The sequence below is a fragment of the Sciurus carolinensis genome, chromosome 2 (genome assembly GCF_902686445.1).
Source record: "Sciurus carolinensis chromosome 2, mSciCar1.2, whole genome shotgun sequence".
In the NCBI taxonomy this organism is placed as follows: Eukaryota; Metazoa; Chordata; class Mammalia; order Rodentia; family Sciuridae; genus Sciurus; species Sciurus carolinensis.
Window position 1 is genome coordinate 175,766,297 of NC_062214.1, and position 27,954 is coordinate 175,794,250.

A 27,954-nucleotide genomic window follows, 5' to 3' on the forward strand; every position below is an offset into this window, starting at 1 on the left:
ATTGCGGAGGGTGAGTTAGGGCCTAACGGACGAGGTGGGACATGAGCAGGACATGGCTGTGGTGAAGAGGAGAGGGGCGGGAGGCCTGGGAGGCCTCTGGGTGGGCAGAGCAGCCTGCATGGATGAGCGAGGCAGACCGAGGAGGTCACCTGGCGGGTGGAGGGTCCTCCTAGGAAGGTGTCTGAACCTTGGGTGAGACGAGAGAGGACCGCGTCCCCCAGGCCTTGGGTGGGACAGCTGCCGGGCCTGTGTGGCTTGGGTGTCCCACAGGCAGGGCACAGGGTGTGGGACTCTGGCTGTTCTCCCTGCTGAACGCCCTCGTTTGTTTATCCACTTACTGGCTCTTCAGATGCCTCTGGAGCTTGGTTGTGTGGCCCTGGGTTGTGTGGGTGGGCAGGCAGCTGGAGGGAGCTCCTGATCTGGGTGTGGGGCAGGAACAGTTAGCTGTTCAGTGAGTAACCAGAAAAAATAAGTTAAACTCTTGCATAAACGCCACGAGAGAAATTCAGAGTGCCGGTGGGATGAGGGGTCAGGGCGGCCTTTCTGAGGAAGGGATGACTGAGTCTGGAGCTTGGTTGAGGGACAGGAGCATGGGACAGAGAGAATGGAGAGTACATGGTCTTGGGGTGGGAAAGGTCTGACCAGGGACAGGAAAGGGGTGGGGGTGCAGGGCAGGGGCTGGGAGGTGAGCGGAGCACCTTAAGGAGAGCCGGGGTTGGCAGCCATGGACGGGCTCTGCAGAGGGGCGTGCCGTGCTATCTGTAGCGGCTGGCCGGGGAGGTGGGGGACGTGAATAGAGCTCATGGAAGACCAGCAAGGTGGCTCTCATCGTCATCCAGGCCAGAGATGACGATAGTTGGACCAGGGTTGGGACAATGGACAGGAGTGGGTGGGTGGATTTTGGAGACTGAATCAGCAGGACTCAGGAGGCCTTAGGTGGGGATGCTGAGGGAGAGGGAGGTGCCATGATCCACACCCAGGTTTGTGGCATGCGCAGTGGGGACCTCAGCACTACCCCGAACTGAAGGGGACAGTGGGGGATGCTGGCAGGTCATCCTGCTGGCAAATGGGGCAGGGCTCTTCTGCAGTGCTGGGGTTTGCATAGTTGTCCCTGCCCAGAGTGGAAGTGGGAAGGGTGGTCAGAGAAGGCCAGCGGGTACGTGCGGGGCTGAGCACTTTGAGGTTCAACAGTGAGAGGCCCAAGAGCCTGATGTCCCCAGATTCCAGATATTTAAGCTCCGAGAGGCAGCAGCACGGTGTGTTGCCCGAGGCCAGGTGTGTGAAAGCCAGGCAGCTCCTGCTAGCCGGCTGCAAAGTTATCGAGAAACAAGTCTCTTTGTCCCACACTCTCCCCTTGGTGGCCTGCGAAGGGAGGACTGGTGATTTCTTGCAAAGCTTCAGAGGAAGTGGGCTCCTTGGAAAGGGAGGACAGTGACTTCAGCCATGAGGTTCTAGCATTTGGCCTGGGGGCCGGGAAGGAGCAGTCTCCTTGAGGGAGCCAGGGAGCAGAGGGAGCAAAGGACCTCTTGCCACGGGAGGGGAAGTGGACTGGTCCTTGGTGTTGTCACCTGCCATGACAGACAAGGAAGCTGTGATGTACCCCACTCCAGGTCCCCCCTTTGGGGGTTCATGTTTGGTCCGTGCTCCCTGCATCTTGTGCCCAGACTTTCCAGTTCTACCCTTGCCCTGGGAAATATGACCAGAGACCAAGAATTGACTTATCCTTAGGGTGTGAGCTCAGTATCAGGGGTCAGCACACTGCCTGTGAAGAGCCTGTTGAAGATTCCTATTGCCGCAGTGATTAATGACCACCAGTTTAGCAGCTTCAATCAACACGTGTTTATTATGTTAGCGTCCTGCAGGTCAGAAGTCCCCAAGATAAGGTGTTGACCTGGTGGCATCCCTTTGGGGACCCCAGGGTAGAACCTTCCCTGCCGTTTCCAACTTCTAGAGGCCGCCACGCTCCTTGGCTGCTGGGCCCTTCCTCCAATCCGGTCCAGCACTGTAGCTCCTCCCGATCTCCATCCCAGCCTCTCACCTCTGCTTCTGTCATGGTCTCTAATTCTAGCCCCCTGCCTCCCTTTTAGAAGGACCCATGGTTACATGGGGCCCAGCTGGGTGATCCAGGCTGCTCCCCAATCTTGAGGTCCTTAACTTTATCACACCCACAAAATTTCTTCTTTGCCGTGTAAGGTAACGTTCATAGCCGTTGGGGATCCGGACACAGACTTCTTTGGCGGGCCATTTACTAACAGGGCCAGTTAGTGAATATTGTAGGTTTTGCAGGTCATATATGGGTGGTGGCCACCGCTCAGTTCCACTTCGGTGCAAGAGGAGCGTGGACTGCGTGTCAGTGAGTGGGGTCGCCGTGTCCTGGTAAACCTGCTCACTCTGGGCAGACAGGTTGCTCATCTGAGCTGCTGTTCTTAACCACCGCTGTTTTTCTGGGAACACCAATAGTGTGTGAACTTTGTCTTCCCAGTCAATCCATGGCATCTGGGTTTGCTGTCCTTTGAAGTTCCTGGGCACTGCTGCTGTCACAGGCAAAGTGAATCCGGGAGACTCCTCAGTGGGCACAACATGCTAGGGCTTTGTACAGCCACTCCCTTGCCTTGGGCTTTGAGGCTGGAGCCGATCTTAGGCTCATTTGCTTTGTGGCACTTGCTACTTCCGAAAGCCAAGGAAGCCGGTCCTGACAGCAAGTGGGGTGGCCACACACAAAGGATGCTGTGTTTGGGGCGGCCATACGCGAAGGATGCTGTGCTTCATTTTCTCTCTCCTTCCGGTTTTGGGTGGAGGGAAATCTGAAGGTAGTTGGAAGGCCTTTGGGGTTTTGTTGAGGGTGACCTGCTGGGTTTTAGAATTCAGTGGGCAGGAGCCGTAGCTGAGGACCCTTCCCAGGGAAGGCTGGGGAGCCAGGTCTGCCTGCCTTCTGGACTGGGAGCTGCCGCCCTCGGGCTCCTGGCTCTCGCCTTCACTGTGCCTCGTCCCCCCATCTGTGGTTCCCTAATTCCGCTCCCTCCGCATGGAAGCCTCTTGCTTCCCTTCTTCAGCTCGCGCCCCGACTCCTCAGAGAGCCGAGCACCGGCTGCAGGGCACCACTTCCTCCCCAGCACTTAGAAGAACGGCTGCTGGGCCTTTTGCTTTGATCGTTTGATTGATTCCTGACTGCCCCGCTTCATTTCACATCCCAGGAGTGACTCCAGAGAGTGGTGGCTGTGCCCAGTTTGGACTCACTCCGCATCGAGTCCCCCACGCCGAGCACAGGACCTGCACATTTGAGTCACTCAGCAAATGTTTGTTGGGCAAGTCAACGGATGTGACTTAGCCAGTGTGTTCTCTAGGAAATGGGCGCAGTGACGTCCGCTCCAGCTGACCTCAGGAGAGTTGGGAAGTACCTCAGAGTGCGGAGAGGCACCAACACCGTGCAGAATTAAGGCATGGCCTGGGGTTGACACAGTCCTGAGGAGCAGAGACGTCCTGACATTCCCAGTACCACCCGTCTCTGATTCAGGGAGGGCTGGCGCGTCCTTACGCAGCGGGGCTTGCCCTGGAGGTGGGGAGCTCAGCTTCCTGGTTCCTGGTCTAGTTTCCTGTGCTGCCTCTTGGTCCTGTGATAGAGTGTGAGCTATTAACCTTCCTGAGCGCTCTGTGGCTCCAAGGAGGACTCATTGCCTCGTTCTCTGATCATCGGGGGACACCTACCCAGGCTGGGCCCTGACTGAGGGGTCTCTGGCTTTATACTCCTCTATCCAGGATCTCTGGTCTCTTTTACTCCAGAGATCTCTGTCACAGGCAGGGACATAAACATGTCACCCTGTGAGGCCGCAGGAGTTATTAAGATGGGGAACGTTGAAAGATTAGATTTATGACAGGCAACGGTGGATTATGAAGGATAATTTATCAAATGTCAGTGCCTGCAGCCTACAATTTACAGAAGGTTTGCTTAAGCTGAGATCTGGTTGGACTGCCCCCTCCCCCACCACTAATGAATGACAGCTCTAATGGATGGCTTCCCATGCTGGCCAGCCACACTGGGTGTTTATCTGCTTTTTATTAATCATTATTATCACAGCGTTTCCCTCGAATCCCTCCACCCACAGCTGTCATGGTGCCCCAGACCAAGGAGGCCCCGTTGGTGGCCTTGAAGGAACCATAGCTGCTTCTGGGAGGTGTTTCAGCACCCTGGGTCAGCGGGAAGGCCCAAAGTCCTCTCTCCATGATGAGGACAGGGAGAATCTAACCTTAGCTCCATTCCCCTGTTAGGAAGCACTGAGCACCAAGTATCTGCCAGGTGTGTCAGATACACTGCTGAGCAAAACCAGAAGTCTGTAGTCAAGCGGGGTGGGGGGCCTGAGCAGATGTGACTGGGGTCGAGGGTGCAGCTGTGGTCACTGTTCTTAAGGAGGAGACATGAGCTTCCAGAAGGTACTCTGGGGAGGCTTCTCAGAGGAGGCAGCAGTAGAGCTGGGATGGGTTGCAGGAGGGGAGCCTTCAGGGAGAGGGGACAGAGCCTGCAAAGGCCTGCAGTGGGTAGGTAGGGAGAGGGCCCCAGGTGGCTGACAGAGGCCATCTACTTGGGACAGAGGAAGGATGTGGGCAGGAGAGGTAGGCAGGCTAGACCCCACGGGTCACGTCGGGGACTTTGGCCCTGGCGAAACAGTTTAAGCAGACCGAAGTGACACCATCAGCTGGTGGGGGCGGGGCTAGGAGTGCAGCTGGCCGGCCAGTTAGGAGGCCACGTCTCAGGGCAGAGGAGGGCAGTGCTTCCCGTGGAGCAGGACCAAGGCTGGCGCTGCCCGCTCTGCCCTCTTTGCTGGAGGCACCGGATGGGGCACCCTCTTCTCCTACTGCAGGTACTGGGGTCTACAGTGAGTGCTGTTCTAGACCTCTGTGTGTGTGGTGCACATGGCGACCCTTTGAAGTTAATATTAAACTAACCATTTTATAGATGAGGAAACTGAGGTACAGAGGGCTTAGGCGACTTGCCTAAACAAGCGCCGCCCCTGGAGCTAGGATCGAGCCTGGGCTGTCTGACTAGCGCTTGCCTCGGGTCGGCATGCTTTGCTGCCTCTCGGGCCTGGCAGCTGGAGGGCTGCTGTGCGTGTCCCGGGAGCAGCTCGTGGTCCCCTGGAGTGTGCTGGCTCCTGGCTCCTCGACCTGTCGGCTGCTTGTCACCATCTCATGGGTGGACAGAAGGTCGGTCTGACCTGTGATACCCTTGGCAGACCCAGGCGGACAGTGACCGTGCCATTGGTATGGGTTGAACGTTGTGCCGGCCTCTTTCCAGGAACTTGGGAACATTCTCTTAATTTCTGAGGTGGCCTCAGGTTCTGCCACTGGCCTTCCACCTTCTTCCCGGCTCAGCAGTAGCAGCAGCTAATGGTTCTGCAGAACCGTCAGTTTGATCCTCAGCACCCCAGAGAGAACACAGGCTCCACAGAAGCCGGGGTCTGCGCGTCGTTATTTTTATTATAACGCGTTGCTCTGAGTGGGAAGCCGAGCGGGGCATTCCCACCTTGAGGCTCCAGCTGTAAGTGGAGGGGGAGAGAGACTTCCTGCCTCGTCCTCTGATGGCCAGTGTCTGTGCGACACTTAAGAGGTCCCCTCTTTGGACCTTGTGCATGTTCTTTTCAGGGCTGGGTGAAGCAGTAGTGGCAGGGCCAGCAGGCCCCGCTAAAGCACTGCTGTGTTCTTCGGAGAGGCTCTTCCCTTCTGAGGTCTCATGGCTACAGGCGCAGTGTTGTTGGCCCACGTCCTAAACATGGTTTCTGCCACATAGCAGGCCTGTGGCAGGCAGAGGTTTGCTGACTGATTGGCTTAGGCTAAGGAATGGCAAATTGGCCTCATTTCATGTGTTAACTCTGGTCAAAAGGTTGTGGCTGCCTGGGACCCTGTTGAGAGAGACCACGAGAGTCCTGTGTTCAGCCAGAGCGGAAGCCATGATGGATCCGCCATGTCTGGTGTGGGTGTGCTTGTGGGGTGTGACTTTGCTATTGCTGGGTAACACATTACCCCCCAAAATGTAGTGGCTTGAAACAACAAACATTTGTTATCTTACCGTTGTGTGGGTCGGGCATTTGGGGTGGCTTATTGGATGGTTCTGGCTCAGTGTATTAGTCAGGGTTCTTCAGAGAGACAGAACCAACAGGTAGATGAAGATACATGAGAGGAGTCTTGAGAGGAGTTGGCTCACAGGGTGGCGGAGGCTGGGAGCCCCACCACAGGCTGCCTGTGCCCGGAGACCCCCGGTTCTGGCAGCAGGTCTCAGCCCACGTCTGAGAGCCTCAGGGCCGGGAAGCTGAAGGTGTGCTTTTCCTTCTGTGGGAAGACTTGAGGACCCTGGGACCTGCTGGGGTTGTCCTGGAGTCCCAGGGCTGAGAGCCTGGAGGTCTGATGTCCAGGGCAGGAGGGAGCACCCTGATTCCAGGACAGAGGCAGAGGCAGAGGGAGGGCAAGCGGGCAGGGGAGAATCCTCCTCTCTACCTGGGCCCCCAGCCGGGTGGATGGTGCGCACCCGCAGAGGGCACGGCTCCCCCTCAGCCTGCCACTGCATGCCATCTCCTCTGGACACGCCCTCCAAGACGCCCCCTTCCCCACCCGGAGGACTGCTTTTCCCGCTCCCTGTGTGTTCCTAACCTAACACTGAGCATATACCCGGCGTCGCAGGAGGCTGCGGTCAGGATGTTGGCCAGGCCTGGTCCTATGGGGGCCTGTCTGGGGATGGAGGGTTGGTGGCTCACCGTGGCTGGGAAGTCTTGGTGTCTTACCACAGGACCTCTCCCCAGGACACTTGAGTGTTCCTGTGACATGGCAAATTGTCCCCCCACCCAGCAAAAAACCAAGTGGGTGGGGGAGGAGGACGTGGCAGGCCTTTTACAACTGGCCTTGGAAGTCATATGCTGCTCCGTCCTCCATGTGCTGGTTGTTAGGGGTGGTCTTTAATTCCAGGTCACTCCACTTCTCAAAGGGAGGAGTCTTTAAAAAAATTGCCATTCTAATTTTCAAGAACACAAGCAACGATAAATGTTGGTGAGGATGTGGGGAAAAAAGGTTCACTCATACATTGCTGGTGGGAATGCAAATTGGTGCAACCACTCTGGAAAGCAGTGTGGAGATTCCTCAGAAAACTTGGAATGGAACCACCCCTTGACCCAGCTATCCCGCTCCTCAGTTTATGCCCAAAGGTCTTAAAATCAGCATACTGCAGTGATGTAGCTACATCAATGTTCATAGCAGCTCTCAATTTATAATAGCTAAATTGCGGAACCAACCTAGGTTCCCTTCAACAGATGAATGGATAAGGAATTTGTGGCACATATACCTAATGGAATATTACTCAGCCATAAAGAAGAATGAAATTATGGCCTTTGTTGGTAAATCATGCTATGTGAAATAAGCCAATCTCAAAAAACTAAAGACTGAATGTTCTCTCTGATATGCGATGCTAATTCACAAAAAGGAGGGGCTAGGGGCGAATAGAGGTACTTTGGATTAGACAGAGGGGAGTGAAGGGGGAGAGGGGGTATGGGGGTGGAAGAAGAATAGAATGAGTCGGACATTATTACCCTAAGTGCATATATGATCACACAATCTGTGTAACTCTACATCGTGTCCAACCAGAAGAATGGGAAGTTATACTGCATTTCTGTATGGTGTGTCAAAGTGCACTCTAGACTGTCATGTAAGACTAATTAGAACAAATTAAAAAAAAAAAACAAACTTGCCATCATATTTTCCAACCACCAGGGGGCGTGAGAGTGCCTGTGCCCCCTGTTCGCCATCACTGCCCGTTGTCATCTTAGGCATGACCCAGAAGAGGTGGGCTACAAACCAGCCGTGTTTAAGGGTGGGAGTGGGGACAGGAATTGCAGCAAACAGGGCCATCAGCTGGGAGCATGACGGTAAAACGGAGGATTCCTGGAGCAGGTCCCTGGGGATCAGTGCCCAGGGGAGGGGATGAGAGGTGGTGGGGGGTTTCTGTCCAAGTCAGGCATAGGTGTTTTGCAGGGTGCAAGCTCAGATGGGGGGTGGGGACGGGGACGGGGGAGAGTGGTGGGCGAGGTTTGCTGGGCCACTCCATTAGTGCAGATGGAGATTTGTCTTTCCCCATCGGGCTCCATGGAAGGAGTGGCACCCAGCCAGGCCTGGGGAGGGCCAGCTCCAGGCTGCGGGAGCGGGTGCTGTTTGCTGCTGATGCCATGGCAACCTGCGCCGAGCTGGTCTACCTCAGGTGTCCTGGTCGGTCTCCCCAGCTCCTGAGTGGGTACCGTCTGGCCTTGGGACTAGGCCGGCACTTGCCGCTCTGAGGCAGGCTGCTGTCTTCAGCTCGAATCAGGCAGTTCAGGGTTTGTGAGATGCATTATCAATAGGGCGATGCGATTTCTGAAGCCAAAATAGGTCTGATGTGAATGGGAAGGGGGACAGCAGGGTGGGATATTTGACATTGGGCCTTTGTGGAAAGTTCAGGGCTCGCTGCCTCCATGACTGGTGAGCTGGTGGCCAGGAGGGGGTCCCAGGTTGGCCAGGCTGCAGACTCGGGGGGGCCTGCTGAGACTGCAAGCCCAAGACCTCAGCAGTCGTAGTGTGACTTCTCCAGGGAATCCCGTCTCCGTGTCACCTTCTTTGGGGTTTCAGGAGTACCCTGACCATGCTTCTCAGGGTGGCATTTTGGAAACATTGCCCAGTAACTTGGCCTTGTGAAATTGACATGACTGACTTTGCAGAGACTCTCGCTGTGCCCTGTGACTTGGGTATGATGTCTCTTGTTCTTCAGACTCAGGGACCCCAGCGGAGGCCGGAGCACTGAAGACTTAATGGACCATGTTCTGCCGAGATGCCAGGGGAGGACACATTTCTTCTTGTCCCCCTGATGTTTTTCTTCTCACAAGAAAACATCCCCCTTACACACACAAACACCCCCCCCCACACACACACCCCAAACCCCAAACCCCAACCCTATAAATCCAGAAAAACTTTTATCCTGATAATTTTTTTTTCTTTTCCAGACAGGAGCATCAATATGTTTGAATCCTGGGCCGACAGTAATTAAAAAGCACATAACTAGTCATTTTAAAATGCAGTTGTTTTACTTAATTGATTTTGCCTCCAGACCCAGAGAGAGCAAAAGGAATGGGGATGGGGTGGGGGCCAGAAAACCTCAGAAAGGGAGACGAGTTTCTGTGAGTGACTGGAGGCAGCTGAGGGCCCTGCTTGAATCTAATTGCTGCACTTGCCGCAGTTCATTTCTGCTAATGGTTTTCTGCTGAAAGGGCTGGGGACGAGGCACATCCTGATTGGAGGGGGGTGGCATTTGTTTCAGCTGCACGGGGGGGTGGGTGTAATTCTGCTTTTGGGACAGGGTCTATTTTTCCTTACTATCTATCAGCATAAAGTACTTCCACTGAACACTTTGAATCAAGGTTCCATTTAGAGATACTTTATTCATATTTAATTACAGGCTGCAGCACCGATCTTTAATTACCTTTTTTATAAGCCAGCTAAGAACATCCACTAGCAATCAATTATTGTGTGTGTGCTTGCGTAAGCACAGGAGGGTGTAGGCCTGGGACTTGCATCCAGCCCGAAAGGAAAAGGATGGCTGGGAGGGTCACCAGGAAGATGGGGGGTGGCCTTCTGCCCGAGGTGCCCGGCATGGGGTGCATCCTATTTCCCACGCCTCTGTTCGTGTCCGCTGGTAAAATGGGGAATTTGGGCAAATCCTGATAGCTTTTTGGTGCTGAGTTGGCAGCGGGGCTGGGGTGGTATTTGGGGTCCTCTTGATCAGGACATTGTGGAGGGCCCCTTTCTGTCCCTGGGGGATGTGGCCGACCAGATTCGTCTCCTCCGGGAGTCTAGGATCAGCTTGCCTCGGCCCTTTCCTTCTTTCCCTTCCCTGTGGGCTGCTCTTGGCAGCTGTTACAGTCACACAGCCCCAGCAATGCCATGTCACTCTTTGGTTGCGGTGACTCTGCAATGTCCCTGCAATGACACGAGATTGAAGACTGGTTGTCCTTCTCAGACGACGAACAGGTGTTTCTGGACCATGCCAAAGCGTGGGAAGGTGGGGCCATTCTGGCGGCCTTGGCAGGGGATGGGGTGGTGGGGGAGGGCGGGGGTCAGAGTTCATATTCTGCCCCAGAAATACTCTCCCTGGTGTTCCTCCAGAGGGTCCCAGAGGTACTGGCGTTGCTCTCGTGGTGTGAGGGCTGACAGCATCCCTGAAACCCTACCTACCCTTCCATTCCTGGATCCCTGTCCCAAAAGAGGTGGGGAAGGGATGCAACTCGTACTTCTTGAATCTCTTGGGGAAGCTGGGCCCCCATGCCCTTTTCTGTATTTGTCCCAGCTGGGGCCTGAGAACACAATGCATCGGCCAGAGCCCTTTCAGTGTGTGTGTGTGTGTGTGTGTGTGTGTGTGTGTGACCCAAAACTCAAACTGACTTAAGCAAAATTTTTAAAATGAAATTATCAGATAGGTACTCAGGCATGGTGAGCTCTAGGGGCTCAAACACTGTAGCCAAGATTTTTTCCTTTATTTCTTGGCTTAACTTCCTTTCTTCCTTTATTTTAATATATATGTATATAAAAATATATATAAATATATATATATATATAATATAATATATAAAAATATATATATAAATATATATTTAGTTGTTGATGGACCTTTATTTTCTTTCTTTATTTATATGTGTTGCTGAGAATTGAACCCAGTGCCTCACATGTGCTAGGCAAGTGCTCTACCACTGAGCTACAACCCCAGCCCTTAACTTCCTTTGTTGTTGCTGCTGTGTGACCCTTATCATGCCAGGTTTATAATTTTCTGTTCAAGTTCAATAAAATGAATTTCTTCACCCATAGTTAAAACAAATGCAGAAAAATTGAGTCTGATTGGACCAGTTGGGTCACATGTCTATCTCTGAACCAGTTAGGGTGGCCAGGGGCACTCAGGGTTCTGATTACCAGGCTAGGGTTTTGGTTTTACCCTCCCAGGGAGTAACAGGTGGCATCTACCTAGGTAAACACCACACATGATATTGTGCTTTCACTGTTTTGGAAAATTACCCATTTGTGGTGTTTGGATTAGTAGGAGCTGGGGAGCAGGGAAGTCTAACAGGAAGATCAGTTCTCCAGTGGAGAGAATAGTGAACTTAGTCATCTGACACTGACGAGTTCCAGCCCTGTTCTAGGTGCCAGGAATTTGGCAGTGAACAGAACAGACAGAACCCCCATCTCACTTGGAGTTGAGGTCCTCTTGGTTTGTGGGAAGGATGGTCCTGGTGTTCTCCCATCCTAAGCCGGGGGCAGGATCAAGGGTTCTTGTGCTGACATACCCAGGGCGATGGAGATGGGTGACATGGAAGAGTCTTACCCTTAGGAGCCTAGAACTCTTGAAGGAGGAGAAAGACGAGTGTGTTGTTGGGGTTGCAGGGAGAATGAGGCCCTGGGAGGGGGAGAAACAAAGATCCATTGATGAAGGAGGGGGACAGGGAAGCCAATCCATGCCCTTCTCTTGTGACCAAGATGCCTCCCGTGTCCCCTGGGCCTTTGGCCTCTGTGGAGCGGCCATAAACGCAATGAAGTCCGGCGAGAGCTGAAGGGATGGTGACGGGGCAGGAGTGATTGGCAGAGGGCAACAGCCTAGCAAATGGGGAACCCGGTGGTGGCTGTGGGCCACGCGACTTCTGAAGACCAAGGAGAGGAGAGGGCAGCACTGAGGACAGGACAGAGTGACTGCTGCAAGAGCGGGACAAAGGAGGAGGGGGTAGGGGACAGAGACCTCAGCACGCAGGAGCCTGGGCCGTGGGCACAGGAGAGGAGGCGTTGAGTATTTCCCGCTTGTGCACTTGTACGTGCAGATACCTGGACGCTCGGGAATCGGGGGGCTTTGCAGGGGCTTAAAGAAATGGAGAGGGTTCGGATTTTGTCCTTAGCCAGTGTTGAGAAAGCTGTTTGGGGGCCTCCTTCCCACGTCTGGACCGCATGGTTGTGACCACTGCAGTCAGAAAGAAACTCCCCTCCAGGGAAACCGGTGTGGCATTTTTAAGAGAAGGAAGGAAGAGAGGAGAGATGGAAGGAGTAAGGAATGTGTTTTCTGCGTCATGGAGAGAAACAGGCACAGGGAGGACAGGCCTCTGCCCAAGGCTTCCTCTGAGTGGGGTTGCGCGTGAGCTCTGGCTGGCAGCCCCGGGATCTCTGCCAGGGTGGCTTGGCCTGGGGTGGCCTCAGGAACCCATGCTGAGGCAGCTGCTCAGGCAGGAAGGAGCGGCGGCTGAGGGTTTGAAGCCTCCCACCCAGGGCTCTGGAGCTTCCACCCAGGGCTCTCGAGCTCTCCTGGTGGTGGAGTTGGAACATCTTTCATCTGATCCTGTCTGGGGCTGCCATGGGCCCCAGTTTGTGAATTTTTAGTTGGGGGTGTGTGAGAGCCCCGGGGGCACCATGGTGGATTTGTTTGGAACTTTCCAGACAGCCCTAATGGGTCTTTGAGGGAGGCACCTGGAGCCCGGCACATCTGCGTGAGGGTGGGCCCTCCAGGTTGTCCTCTGTCCACTCCTGCCACGTGCCTAGTGCAATGCTCCACTGTAGCAGGGGGCCCGGCCGAGACCCTGGCTTGGCACAGAACTGATAAAACAGAGTTGTCACGGGACACCGGGCAGCTCTGTTGCTCTCTTACTGATTTGTGCCATCATCTCAACTACCCTGACTTTTCTCCACTCCTGACAGATCCACGATTTGTTCCTGAGCTTCGATGACACCCCCCTGGGGGCCGCATCCTTGGCCCAGGTCCACAAGGCAGTGCTGCGTGATGGGCGGACAGTGGCCGTGAAGGTCCAGCACCCGAAGGTACAGGCTCAGAGCTCGAAGGACATTCTTCTGATGGAGGTGTGTGCCCCGCTTCCTTTGTCCTCGGTCCGTATTTCCCTGGGGTCCAGGGAGCCTCAGTGGCGCTGGCTCAGGGGGCGGGTGGTGTGACCCTTTGGCCAGCAGAGCAGGAGAGGAGAGCTGAGGCCACAGCGGTGTCATGACAGCTTGTGAGCCTGCCCCACGGCCAGATGGTCAGTTCTTCATCAGCCTCTGGGAATCCTCTGGGTTGGTCTCAGAACACACCAGGCAGCCTCTGTGACCACGGGGACCTTGTGGGGGTGCTATGGGAATGAGATGAACCTCAGGTGGTTTCCTTGGGGGTGGAAAAAGTCACACCAGAGTCTAAGAATCATAACAAAAGGGAGCGTGTGGTCCTAGGGCTATAGAAAGGGCCCGCAGGCCATGTAGAGATATTTATGCAGATTGCTTATCTCACATTCGTTTTGAATGAACAAAGCAACCTGCCTGCAAATGGCTCTGGTGTCCCGACCCGCGGGACATCAACACGGGACCGCAAACCTGAGAGAGAAGGAATGAAGGGACAAGAGACGCAGGGAGAGGCAGCAAGACAGGAATTCTGATCAAGCTGCAAATTTTTATTGTTCACACAGGGGTATTTATACTGAGGGAAGGAGGGGTGTGACAAGGTGCAGGCTGGTTGGCTGTGTTCTTCTGCTGGGTTCCTGATAGGGTGCAAATTCGCGCCGGCCGGGAGGTGAGGTTCGCGCCGCCGGGAAGGTGAAGTTTGCGCCGGCGGGAAGGGAGGGGCGCTGCTGCTTATTGTAAAGATCAGAATGTTCTCAGAATAAGAACTTCTTGGTCCCTGACATTTCCCCCTTTCTTATATAAAATTATTGACCATTTTTCGATAGCCATATTTTAAGGGGGTGATAGAGGCTAGGCGCTGAGGCGGGGGCGCGGCTTGCCCGAACAGGTACAGAGCTGGAGTGACAATCCCTCGGGAACTGCGCCTGTCTTAGGTTGTCCATGGCAGAGCAACATCCTTACCCGTCATTGGATAATGAGGCTCTAGCCCTCATTTCCTGTCTTAGGTTGGTATGAGCTCTCACGAATCTTACCCGTCATTGGCTGTCCAGTTCAGCTCACAGGGGTGATGGTCTTTTAAGATCATCATCACGATCCATCATCTCCAGTCGATGGTAATGAACCTGAATAGGTTTCGCCTGTATAGCCTCAATTTGAGCTTTAAGAAAAGCCATGATCTTGTTGAATATCAAAGGACCTATAGATACAATAAGCAGCAAGCAAAGGAGGGGACCTAAGAAGGGAAGAAGATAGGGAAGGAGTCCACTGAATCCAGTCCATAGTGGATTATCAGCCAGTGCTTGTCGGCGTTTTTCTGAGTCTTCCTGCAGCTGTTTGATCTTGTCCTTAACAATTCCTGACTTGTTGGCATAGAAACAGCATTTTTCCTGCAAAGACAGACAAATGCCTCCCTGTTCGGCAGTTAGAAGGTCTAAACCTCTCCTATTTTGTAGGACCACTTCTGCTAAGGAATCCACCTGATCTTGAAGATCTTGTATGGTGCTTGAGAGTATCTGTACATCAGAAATCAATTGTTTGGATAATTTTGTATATTGAGTAAGAGAGACCCCCAAACCAGCAGTACCTGAGGCCACTGCTGTAGAGGTTGTGCAAGAACAGGGTCTGTCATTCAGGGGATTTTTCGCATAGATTGTTAGCTGCATCTATAAGAGAGGAAGATTCATCCTCAGGGGGAAGGTTTCCGTCCCTGGGTTGTGGTAAATCATTGACCTGTTTGACCAGGCGTTCTGGTAACCATCTTGGGGCTGCTTGTTCTTGATCTAAAATACAAGCTGAGCCTCGTCCCCAAATGAGGACGGGATCTGGGCCTTTCCATTTATTTGTTAAAGGATCGCGCCACATAACAGATGGGCGAGCAGAACTAGAAGAGGGATGCCAATGTCTGTCTGCGGTCGAATGTCCTTCATTGTCTAGGGTAAGAAAGTTAAGAGCAAATAATGCATGATTAAGGCGATCCCTGGGAGTGGTAAATGCAAGGGAAGAGGCCTTAAGGCGGGTAAGCCAGGTTTTTAAGGTGAGGTGTGCACGTTCCACAATGCCTTGACCTTGAGGGTTATATGGAATTCCAGTAGTATGAGAGATTTGAAGAGTGGCACAAAACTGTTTGAACTTGGTACTGGTATATGCAGGGCCATTATCTGTCTTAATATGTGCTGGCTTTCCCATTATGGAAAAGGCTGAGACAAGATGAGAAATGACATCCTTGGTAGCTTCTCCGCAATGCGGTGATGCAAAAATAAAGCCACTAAAGGTATCTATGGAAACATGTATGTACTTTGTTTTCCCAAATTCAGGAAAGTGAGTAACATCCATCTGCCAAATCTGATTGGGCAGTAATCCTCGAGGGTTAACACCCAGATGTTGAATAGGAAGGGAGACAACGCAAGCAGGACACGCTTTTACAATTTCCCTTGCTTGTTGCCTGGTAATTTTACAAAGTAGCCGAAGGCTCTGAGAATTTAAGTGGTGAAGTTTGTGTAAATCTGTGGCCTCTCGGATGGATCCAATAAGAACTGGGAAAAGGGACCGAGTGGCTGCATCAGCCTGAGCATTACCCCGTGATAGGGGACCGGGAAGATCAGAATGTGCTCTAATGTGTCCTAAGAAAAATGGATGTTTTCTAGCCTGAATTAGTCGTTGAAGCTGGTTAAACAAAAAGGCTGCGTTGGAGGAAGCCTTAATGGCGGGTGAAATCTCCAATAGGGGCACAGAATGGGCAATGTAAGCACTGTCTGTATAAATATTAATAGGTTTATCAAAAAATGTCATAAAGACTTGTGTTATAGCAAACAATTCTACAAGCTGTGCTGATGGATAGGCAGTGTCAAAGGTGGTGGGCTGATTATCAACAACAAAGGCTGCACGGCCATTGCTGGAGCCATCTGTAAAAACAGTAAGGGCTTGTGGAATAGGAGCCTTCCGAGTAACCCGAGGAAAAATAAATGGATGTAACTGAGCAAAATGCAAAAGGGGGTCATTGGGAAGGTGGTTATCGATTATTCCCAAAAAGCCTGATAGAGCAATACCCCATTCATCCCTCGTCTGTAGCAAAAATTGGGTTTGATCCTTAGTGTATGGAATCAGAATGCTATCAGGGTCTTTGCCAAAATGTTGTCGAGAAAGCAAGCGACCTTTAATAATGATAGAAGCTACCTGAGCAGGATAGACAGCAATAACTTTAGAGGATGTGGCGGGCAAATGAACCCAAAGCAAGGGGCAACCTTTATTTTTAAAATGTGGATCCCGCTGCCAGAATAGTCCCGTGGGTGTATGAGGGGTGTGTAATATAACCAAAACCAAAGGAAGGTTATAAGATATTTGTGTAACAAATTGTTGAGCAATGGCTTCTGTGACTTGAATTAATGCTTGCTGTGCCTCGGGAGTAAGCTCTCGAGGAGAAGAAGGGTCAGAATCTCCCCTTAAAATATCATTAAGAGGCAAAAGCACATAGGTGGGCAGTTTTAAATATGGTCTTAGCCATTGGATATCCCCTAGTAGTTTTTGGAAATCGTTAAGAGTGTGGAGATGGTCCACACGCAATTGTATATTAGGGATTTGAATTTGATTAGTTTGAAGTTTGAGGCCCAAGTAGGTGTAGGGGTCCTGTGTTTGAACCTTATCAGGGGCTATCTGAAGCCCCAAGGCAGTAAGGGCTTTATAGAGATCCAAATAACAATTATTAAGATCATAGGTATTAGGTGCAGCAATTAACAAATCATCCATATAATGTAATATATAAACTTGTGGCCACCGCTCTCTCACAGGGTCTACTGCTTGAGCAACATATTTTTGGCAAAGACTAGGGCTGTTAGCCATACCCTGGGGAAGGACCTTCCATTGAAATCTTTGCATAGGGCCCTGAAAATTGATGCGGGGGAGGCTGAAAGCAAAATAGGGTCTGTCATCAGGATGTAAAGGAATAGTAAAAAAGCAATCTTTTAAGTCGATGACCATTTTATAATAGTCCCTAGGAATAGCTACCGGTGTAGGGATGCCTGGCTGTAGTGCCCCCATCGGGCGCATAACCTTATTGATAGCGCGCAAATCCTGTAAAAGGCGCCATTTGCCTGATTTCTTCTTAATAACAAAAATAGGAGTATTCCAGGGTGAGGTTGAGGGTTCCACATGGCCGGCTGTCAACTGTTCCTGTACTAACATGGAGGCAGCCTCTAATTTTTCTTGGGTAAGGGGTCACTGATCCACCCACACAGGAGTTTGAGTTTCCCAAATAATTTTGTCTGCATGGGGTACAGGAGAGTCAGGGACCGACACTAAAAATCCACATACCCAAGTCCAAATTTGTCTGTTTTTTGTATGGGCTGTACAGGCTCAACCTGTCCTTGTCCTAGCCTCCCAAGGCCTGTACCAGGGATAAAGCCCATACGAAGCATTTGATGAGTGACTAAAGAGTCGGGACTAGCAAGAATAACTTTCATTTGGCTTAGAATGTCTCGTCCCCAAAGGTTGACAGGGAGATCAGGAACAACAAAGGGGGTAACGGTTCCTTTATTCCCTGTGTTATCTTTTGTGTCAGTCCAATTAAGCACCCTGGAGCTAACTAAGGGGTTTCTTGATTGCCCTATTCCTTTAAGGTCAGTTAGTGATGAGGTGAGGGGCCATTCTGATGGCCAATATTTTTGAGAAATAACTGTGGCATCCGCACCAGTATCTAGGATCCCTCGGAATTTCTTTCCTTCAATAAATAAGGTAAGAGTGGGTCTTTTGTGGGAGATAGGTTGGACCCAATACACATCAGAGGAACCTAAAGAGGCTGTGTTTCCTGGTGAATTTCCTGAATTGAGGGGAAGGAGTATTAATTGTGCAATTTTTGTTCCTGCAGGGATGGCAGCTACTCCGTTAACAGCTGTGGCCAGTATTTTAATTTCTCCAGTGTAATCATCATCAATGATGCCAGGGAAGACCTGAACACCTTGTAAGGTGGTAGGAGCTCTCCCAAGAATAAGAGCACACATATGAGGTGGAGGGGGGCCTACAACCCCAGTGGGTATTATTTGAGGTCCTTGCATAGAGTCTAATATTGTATCGGTGGATTGCATTGCCTGCTCCCCAATCTTTACAATTTTAAAGTACCACTGTCAAAGGGTGAACTTTTAAGAATCTCATTAATTAAATTCCAATAAGAAAAGACAGTGACGGGCACCTTTTGAGGACCAAAAGTCTCATAATAATCTTTGAGGCAGTCTCCTACTCTGAGCCACCTTTTACCATCAATCGATCCCTCGAGGGGAAACCAAGGACACAAATCCTCTATGTATGAAAAGAATAATCTTAAATCCTTTTTCTTAACACGCGCTCCCCGAGTCTTGAGGGCCTCCTCGAGACCCGTCAGAAACAAATCATGTGACGAGACTGCTTGTCCCATGGTGCGTCACTTACCTTGCGCTGACCTCACTCTCCTCCTGGATCTGACTCCCGGTCGCGTCCACCGAGGCGATCTCGAATCCCGCTTGGCCAAGTCTTCCCCAGAGGGCAGCGTTCGCTTCTCAAAGTTTCCAATCGACCACGTTGGGCGCCAACTGTCCCGACCCGCGGGACATCAACACGGGACCGCAAACCTGAGAGAGAAGGAATGAAGGGACAAGAGACGCAGGGAGAGGCAGCAAGACAGGAATTCTGATCAAGCTGCAAATTTTTATTGTTCACACAGGGGTATTTATACTGAGGGAAGGAGGGGTGTGACAAGGTGCAGGCTGGTTGGCTGTGTTCTTCTGCTGGGTTCCTGATAGGGTGCAAATTCGCGCCGGCCGGGAGGTGAGGTTCGCGCCGCCGGGAAGGTGAAGTTTGCGCCGGCGGGAAGGGAGGGGCGCTGCTGCTTATTGTAAAGATCAGAATGTTCTCAGAATAAGAACTTCTTGGTCCCTGACACTCTGGGAAAAGCCCTAGAGGCCCTGTACGCTCTGGATTTTTCTAACTCTGTGCTGGGGGGTGAGAGGGTGCTGCCACAGTCCAGTCGCAGCCCCCCACAGGGGGTCCCAGTCTACTCCCCCTGCCAGCAGGCCCCTCTCCTGCCTTTTCTCTCTCCCTCTCCTTTGTTCCCTCTCCTTTCTCTGGACTCTTAGTCTTTGAACTCACTTTATACTGAACACAAACAGGGAGGCCCTTCTTGCACCATGTCCTTGGGGGTAGAGGTCTCCCTGTTTAGTGGAGGAGACACCCCCAGCGTGGGACCTGAACGCTATCAAAGGGGTGTTTGCAGAGTGCCAGGTGTCTGGACGGATGGAGGTGTCGAGGCTTCACTAAGGAGAAGGTCTGAGCAGACCTCCGAGTGGACCTCCCAGGCAGGGGAGGGACGGCCCAGCATGTGTGAAGGCCCTGAGTCTTAGAGCGACAGGGTGTGCTTGGAGAACTTGATCTAGTTCAGGTGGTGTGAGCGGCAGTGGCTGGAGAAGAGGCTGGGAAGGTAGGGGTGATGGACGGCGGCCCGTGTTCCAGGCTAAGGCACAGAACACTCTACCTGGTCAATGCTCGACACGTATTTGTGGGACTGAGCAGTTCTGATTTTCTCCTGTAGTCTGTGGGGAACCATTTAAGAATTTTAATCAGGGGACTGTCATGATCAGATATGCATTAAAAATAAAAATCTGTTGGCATTCTGGGGACTGTATTGGAAGGCAGAAAGATTGTATCCAGGAGACTAATTGAGGGGCTGCTGCATTGGTCTGAGAGAGAGATAATGATGTGAATCTAGGCAGTGTCAGGGGCGGAAGAGGGATGCGCTCAGGTGGCGGAATCACCCTTGTGACCAGCTTTGTGTGGGGAGGAAGCAAGGACTGGTATGAATGGGAAGAAGGAGACTGAAATCTATCCTAGCTTTCTAGCTTAAATGATTAAGTTTGGGTGCCTTTAACCATGTATCTCAGCCAGGGTCCAGTCCAGGAAAAAGAAATTGCTGTAGATATTTCAAACAGAAGAGACTTAGAGCAGAAAATGTGACTTGAAAGGGATGGAATTGCTAAGACCCCTAAATAGGAGGGTGAGAAAGTCACAGAGAGCAGGAAGCCACTGCTACCTTCAAGGTCAAGGGGCAAAGAGCAGAGGTCATTTTCTGGGGGCCAGGAGCTGGTGCACCTGGTGGATGCAGGACTGGAGTGTTATACCCAGGACAGGTGCAGGACCTGGGAGTTAGAACCACACTGTCCCTCCAGTGTTGTCCTTTAAGCTGGAAGCAAGTCGGCAAGGGAACCTGGGAACGTGCTCCTGAGGGGAGTCAGGAGGTTGGAGTGGAACTCAGCTGAGTGAAACTCGCAGCAGCCGTGGGGTGAAGATGCTGCTGTGGGCGGCTTGGGATAGGGCCAGTCCTGCTGGGCTGGAGTTCAGGCTGGAATGCAGACGCAGGACGTGTGAGTAAGGAGGCCACACCGTGGTCTCACACTTGGAGAGGTGTGCAGAGGGGAGAAAGAAAGCGGGGCCAGGGCGGGGGTGGCGGGGAAAGAGAGGTGAGGCGCACATCCTGAGGGAAGTGGAAGAGAGGGGGTGAGTTCCGGAAGGGTCTGGAGGAGGAGCCATCAGCGGGATTCCAGGAGGAGCGGGATTGAAGAAAGCTGCTCTCCATCTGCTGAGAGAACCTTCCAGAAGAGGGCACGCTATCGGAACCTCATGCCACGTCACGAACCATCTCAAGACACAGCAGCTTAGTTTTAGTCAGCTTTTTTGCTGCTGCGCCCAAAAGACCTAACGAGAACAAAGTAGAGGAGGAAAAGTTTATCCGGCACTCATGGTTTCAGAGGCCTCATTGCTCCGGGCCCCAGTTGAGGCAGAACATCATGGTGAAGGCTGTGGCAGAGGAAAGCAGCTCAGGACATAGCATCGGGAAGCAGAGAGAGAGAGACAGACAGAGAGAGAGAGAGAAGGGGAGGGAGGGAGAGAGAGAAGGAGGGAGAGGGAGGGAGGGAGGGAGGGAGGGAGGGAGAGAAGGAGGGAGGGAGAGAGAGAAGGAGGGAGAGGGAGGGAGGGAGGGAGGGAGGGAGAGAGAGAGAGAGTGTTAGTTCTTCTCTCACCAAGGACAAAATATAAACCCCAAAGTCAGCCCTGATGAATGGCCTGCTTCTTCCAGCATGCCCCACCTGCCTGTACTACCTAGTTAACCCCGATCAGGGGATTAATGCAGTGATTAGGTTAAGACTCTTATAACCCAATCACTTCACCTCTAAACTTTCTAGCATTGCCTCACACATGAGCTTTTAGGGGACACCTAATACTGAAACCATAATAGGCTGAAAATGACAGTCATTAGGTTGCCGTGAGTCTGCAGTTTGGCCAGGTCTTGGTGGAGGAGGTCATCTGTTTAGTGCAGTTCTCACCTGACTGGAAGCTGCACTTCCAACATGGCTTCCTCACGTGACTGGCAAGGCGCGGGTGGCTGTGGTCTGCTGCTCAGGCAGGACTGAGGGCTAGGGCCTCCTTCCTCACCCTGCGGGCCTCTCCGTGACTGTTTGGGCTCTCTCATGGTATGGTGGCAGGGTTCCAAGAGCAAGTGTCCCCAGAGAAGAAGTTCTGTGACGTAGCCAGGGAAGTCATATAGTATTACTTCTCTTTTACTCTGTTGGTTGAAGTAGTTGCAAAGTCTTCCTTAGTTCAGGTGTTAGGAAACAGATTCTGCCTCCTGACAGGGGCGTGGCAAGGTTCTAGAAGCATACTAGAGTGGGAGTGTTGTTGCAGCCATTTTGTAAAATAGGGTTTGCCAGAATTACTCACTGTTGTCAAGTGGGAGATCAAACCAGTGAGGAACTGAAAAGGGTATTTTGGATTTGGCGTCTTTTTTTCTTTTTTCTTTTTTTGTTTTGTGGTGCTGGGAATTGAACCCAGGGGTACTCTACCACTGAGCCACATCTTCAATCTTTAAAAATTTTTTATTTCAAGAAAGGATCTCCCTAAGTTGCCAAGGCTGGCCTCAAACTCATGATCCTCCTGCCTCAGCCTCCCTAGTTACTGGGATTACAGGCACGGACCACCACACCTGGTTGGATTAGCAATTTAGAGTTGTTAGGAAGAGCAGCTCCCATGACAAGAGTGAGGTGAAAGAGAATTGAGACCCGAGGACGGGGAGACACTTAGTGTAGAATACTCTTTTCAACTCTTTAGCCGTGAAGGATGGGGAGGGTCAGAGCAGAACATAGGCGTTAAGTGCCAGGGACATGTGAACAGGCTTGCAGTTGATGGGAAAGGAGGGGTTGCAGATTCAACAGAGAGAAGTAGTTGCTAGATTAAGTCCAGGAGGAGATTCAGGAGGTGGGGCTCCAGGATCCCCGTGGAGACGGCAGTCTGCTCTGAGATGGGAAGAAGGCAGCTAGACAGGGCGCAGAGGAGCGTGGGGCAGAGGAGGAGGGGAGAGTGGGCAGCAGAGAGCGTACAAGCCTGATAGCCTCTATTTTTTCTCTGAAGTAGGAGGCAAGACCATCTGCTAAGAAGAGAGGGTAGGAGGTGGCACCGGGGCCTCGAGGGGGTGAAGGTTTGGAATGGCTGCTGTGTGCGTCGCAAAGGGAGCTGTGGGGTGAGGGACCAGGGTTGCCCAGTGATGCCGGGCACAGACCTGGAGATCTGACATTTTTGAGAATCCTTTGGGAGCAACGGCATGGCTGTAGCTGGGAGTGGATGGGGGTCATGGAGGATCCCTGAGTTTCCTGATCCCTCTTGAGCCAGGTCAGAACCTGGCTTTGCCCAGTGCCAGGGCCCACTGGGCTGGGAGGACAGCAGTCACTTTTCTCTGCTCATAACCTGGCTGGCTTCTTCAGTAATGATGGCTGTAAGGTCGGTAACAGTAATAGCAGTAATAAAGGTGTGGCGTCTTCCTCCCTGGGATAAGCATGGGTACTTTCCTCAGGCAGCCCGTCCTGGCTGTGTGCAGAGTATAGGGTGGCTCCTTGGCAGCAGTGGCAGCAGTGCTAGGATCCTACTGTGGATTGGAACCCCCCCACCCAGGAGAGTAGCTGGGAAGGAGGCCCGAGACCACCACTCCATAGACCAGCAGCCTTGTCTCTGGGCTTGGTCTCTGATGAAAAAGTCCTACCTGGGTCATCCTTCCCAGCTGTAAAACCAAGAAGAGTCCAGTTAGAAAACTCATCTGTTTGAAATTTGCAATAAGTATTTTTTTTCCCTGAGTTCAGACCTAAATGGTATGTTGGTCTTAGGATTGACAACCCAGGAAAGTACTCAAGCATGGAGAAGCATGATGTCTAGGGGACATTAGGGCCACCTTAGCCACCAGAATTGTAGAGACGGGGGACAAGGATACTTCTGCGTATAGCCTTCTGTGCTTCCTTTCATGCTGTTTCCAGGTATTCTGTGCCTTCAGCTTCTCTCCCACTATGGCAGGCTCCCCAGCAACCCTGAAGGGATCACTCCCTGGTTCTGAGAGGAAGGTCATCTGATGAAAGTAATTCACACTGAAGAGAAACTGACTGATAGGCTTAACCTCTGTGCATTTGGTTTTTTTTTTTTTTGGGGGGGGAAGCTGGCTTGTAAATCCAAACACATATCTGCTATAAGGATAAAGTGGGTAGAGGTCTACAGGAGGGAGACTTTTGAGAGTGAGGAGATTGGACTGCTGGCTGCTAGGATGCTTTTGGCTGCAAAAATCAGAAAACCCAACAAAAAGTAGTAGAGATAATAATAGCCCGTATTATCTCCCTTGCAAAGATGTCCGGAAGCTGGACCACCTGGTCCCAGGTTGACTAACCCAGCACTTCACTATGATTGTAAGGACCCAGGTTCTGTTTTTTACTCTGCCATCTCAGTTTCCTGGCTTGTCCTCAAACTAATGCCTAAAACAACTTCACAATTTCTGGTGTCATCCAGATGCCAGAGAGTCTGGTTTTTGCTCCTTATCAAAAAAAGTTCCCTAGTAGAATCTGCTTCATTTCTCATCGACAGGAAGTAATGCCCACGCTTGAGCTGGTCTTGGCAAGAGAAGTGGACCACCTTGCTTGGCCTGGACCCATCACAGCTCACCTTCCCAGGCTAAGCCCTGCCTTCCTTGAAGGACATGAAGGACATACAGAGTTGGGGTTCTGTTAACTGGGAAGCTGGGAGAGGTGGCAGTTGGGTTGGTGCCCAGGGTTGTGTGCCACCCTAGTGTTCTGGGTCTCCTGGGAACCAGGCACTCCTGTTGGGGAAGGGGACCATCCCTGGGTGGTGACCGAGAAATGGAAGCTGACTGTCAGGACACAGTGTTTGATGAATCTGATGACGCTGGTGACTTTGCACAATAAAGAAAGGCCAGTCCAGGCCGTTTTTCAGCTTTGTCATTATCACCTGACACTGTCCCTTTAGCAGTTGGGGCAACTCTACTTCTAAATGCACAGCCAGTGACTCTTATTGATTTGAGTGACTGTCCAGAGCCAGACTAATTGGCCCAGAGATTGGAACACTGATTCAGCAGGAAGGGGGACGGAGGAGGTGCAGTCCGGCCGTCTGCTGGGGGCCAGCTTTGCTGCAGTCCTGTTCTGCCCCCAGCGGAGAGGGCCCAGCAGCCACGTCCCACTGCCTGAAAGCAGGGTGGGACTCAGATGGCCTGTGAACAGTGATGCCCCCATAATCCCATAGCACCCCCCGTTGTCTCTCAGGTTTCCCACATTGATGATGAACATGCCTGCCTCTTCACTCCCTGAGGAATCTAATTCCTGGCTGAGTACCGTGCCTTCCATGTACCTCGGTCCCAAGGGCACCCTACTGTGTTGGGTGGCCTGGGTGCTTGTTGCCATCTGGCCTATCCTAAGGGTCTCTGAAAATGACGACCTGTGACAGTCATGTTTCTGAGCAGCCTATTCAGTGCTGCTGTCTGTCATCTTGATTCTTTTCTAAATGTGTTGATCAAATAGTGGGTGGTTAGGTGATGTTTATGTTGGCACAGAATCCAATGGCTAATTAAAAAAAATACATATATATATAGATTTATATATATATATATATACATGTATAATATGCAAAGACATAAGCCATTCCATGGAAACTTCTTGTCACCCTATAATTCTGTTTTCCAAAAAGCATGCACTTTAATAACTTATCAGAACAAAGATAAACCCCATGAATGGCAAGCTATTTACATCACTCTGAATTGATTTTCGATTCTCGTTGAACATCCATTTTTACCAGTTTGGATTGGTACGGCGTTCTATTTGGTGTGCTGCTTTTCCATAGAACGTTATTTCTTTATTATATTATTTCTTTAGTGTATAATAACTTGATAACAGTAACTGACATTTCAGTCGCAGTTTACAATGTGCAAAGCTCTTTCTCTGCCTTATCTTGGTTTCCTATTGTATTATTCTACATGGTGTTGCATGAGGCAGGCCTACATAAAGAAAGAAGAAGAAAAACCTGGGTCCAGATCCTGTGCGGAGAGTTCCAAACCATGTGACTTGAAGAATCGCTTTAACCTGCAGGAACTTATTCCCCTCTGTAAAATGGGCAGGAAAAAGATTAAATGAGGGTATCTATGTAAAGTACCTCAGAGAATAGAGCCTGGCATATAGTAGTGGTACTAAATAATGATAATTTCCTTTGTGCAATTATAAGTAACAATTACTAGTTTTCAAACTTCTGTGTGACTCTGTATTTCTGTTATATTTCCGTCTGGCTCACAATTGATTTTTTTTTTTTTTCTCTCTGCTGTGAACCAATTACTCTGTAGGAAAATAGTTTCATTATTTTACCTTGAAGGAAATATTAATTATTGAATATACCTTCATTGATTCATACGTTTCCAGATTAAGTAGAGAATTCTCAACTTTTCTGAAGTTATGATTCCCCCAAATTCAGTGATAATCCCTTTTTCTACCAAAAATAACAGAAACAAAAACTGACTTCATTTCGATAACACAAATGTGACCATGTAATTTTCTCACAGGAGAAGACAAACCCTTTGAAATATTCATGTGTTCATTTATTGACTTATTCACTCATTCATTCATGTGAGTACCCAATAAACATCTGCTGGGTGTTGCGTATGTGTTAGGCACTGGTGAAAACACTGGCTGTTGGAAGAATTTTATGGAGAAGATACATTTTGGGAGAAAAATCAAAAAGGCAAATTGACAACAACACCTGCTTTATTTTAGTCGATTGCATCTGTTGTCAGAAAGGAACCGAAATGAATCTACTTAGGGCAGCTCTGAGGGGACTGGATGAAAACAGACGGTGAAATGAAGGAGCTTTATTTTACTCTCCTTGGCCAAGGAAAGTGGAAAATGGTGGCAGCACAGACGCCCTGAACCAGATGACTCTTCACTTGATCCCCCTTCCCACCCAGTGAAGGTCAGGGAGTTGGTGGACCCGCCTGAACTGAGTGCAGTTTATACATTTTCCGGGCTTCACAGCTGACCTCAGGCTTTCAAAATGACATCTTCCTGGAAGGGGCTGGTGACCTGCTGGAAATCTAAGCCACTGACGTAAACAGAGCCCTCCCCGCTTCGTTGCTGGTGCTGGGGATTGAACCGGGGTCCTCACGCATGGTAGGCCGGTGCTCTGCCACCGGGCTACCTCCTCAGCCCCAGGCCCTCTCATTTGAAAGGACAGTAGACGCCTGCCCCACTGCCACCGGTTATCTGCTGTTCTGCTCTCTGTGGTTTCAATTATCTGTGGACACAGTTACCCATAGTCCAGCGTAGTCAATATAGCACAATCAGGTATTTTGAGAGGGAGGGAGGGAGGGAAGGAGAGAGGGAGAGAGCAAGAGGGAGCACATTCACGCAACTTTTATTACAGTATATTGTTTTAATTACTCTATTTAATTAGTTATTCTTTTTAATCTCTGTGTGCCTGATTTATAAATCATAGGCCTGTTTGAACAGGGAAAACAGTGTAGCAGGGTTTGGTACTATCTGCCATTTCAGGCATCCTCTGCAGGTCTGAGGATCTATTCTCAGATCGGAGGGGACTGTTGTAACCAGCCACCCGTAGAATGCTTTTGAGGTTATGAGTTTACCAATTAGTTATTATTAATATTAATCAATAAAATCTATGCCTGCTTTTATGATTAATGGCATGAGGTATAATTCTAATCAATGGTATTAGTAATGACTAATCATATAGTTGATTAGTAACAGAAAAATCTTTAAAGTACCTTTCAGTGCTGTTTGGATATTAATGATATTTTAAAATTTCACAAGTAGCCATGACCATATGGTGAGTAAGTATTGCTTGGACAGAGGCATCTGCCTCGGATATAGATTGTTCTAGGCTACAGGTAACTCTCCTGTCTTCCCACCTATGGCCCGAGGTAACTAACTACCTGGAGGTAATTAGTACCTATTGACTGAACTAGGAGGGAACCTCACTGTGGCTCCTTCTTTGCTCCTACTTTGCTCTGGAATTTAGACCAGGGCAAAATTCTGTAGAGCTTATTGTTTGCGCTCAAAGCCCAGAGAGTGGAATTCAGGTGCATTCAGTGGCCCACGCGCCCCCGCCTTGAGCCTTGGCGAGTCACTTCTCTTTCCCGTGCGCCTGCTCTGGCCCTGCTTTGGTGCAGCTGAGGCCCATCTGGGGACACCTGACGAGATGTGATGCCTGGAGGCGGCAGCGTCGGGTGCCCGGGTCTGACGCAGGTGGCCCCTGCGTCCCTGTCACCACCTTCCCCTTCTTGTTTCATGTTGCACACACACAAACAAAATGGACAAAATTGATTGGCGTCAGGTCACAGGTCTAGCCCACGAGAGACTAGACAAGACTGAAAAGAAATGAGACGACAGCCCGATGCAATTAAAAAGGGTTTTGTTGGAAATTGACCGCAATGACCCCGTGTGACGGTTCTTTTAGAATGGTGCCTGCTACGTCACCTCGAGCATGGGGTTTAAAACCAGGCTGTAAATGCTCTGTAGCTTATGGCTTTGCTTTGGATGAATTTATTTATTAATTTTGTATCACACGCCTAACACAGTGCGCATAACATCAGGGACCAGCGCAGGCAGAGGCACAGAGAAGGCTCTTGGCTGGAGCTCAGGAAGTTCTTCTGGGAGGACTGGAAGGAGGAGGTCTTCTGACACCAACGGTTCCGTGGAAGTTCTT

The 27,954-nt window shown here is 50.9% G+C and overlaps 1 protein-coding gene across 2 annotated transcripts in view; it reads left to right on the forward strand.

The window, feature by feature from the left end:
- Positions 1-27,954, forward strand: part of Adck1 (aarF domain containing kinase 1) — a 140,083-nt gene that overhangs the window by 82,316 nt on the left and 29,813 nt on the right. For both annotated transcript variants that reach the window (XM_047541723.1, XM_047541724.1), the window contains exon 5: positions 12,727-12,885. In XM_047541723.1, the coding sequence (XP_047397679.1) occupies positions 12,727-12,885 (159 nt within the window). The remainder of the gene's footprint in view (positions 1-12,726; positions 12,886-27,954) is intronic.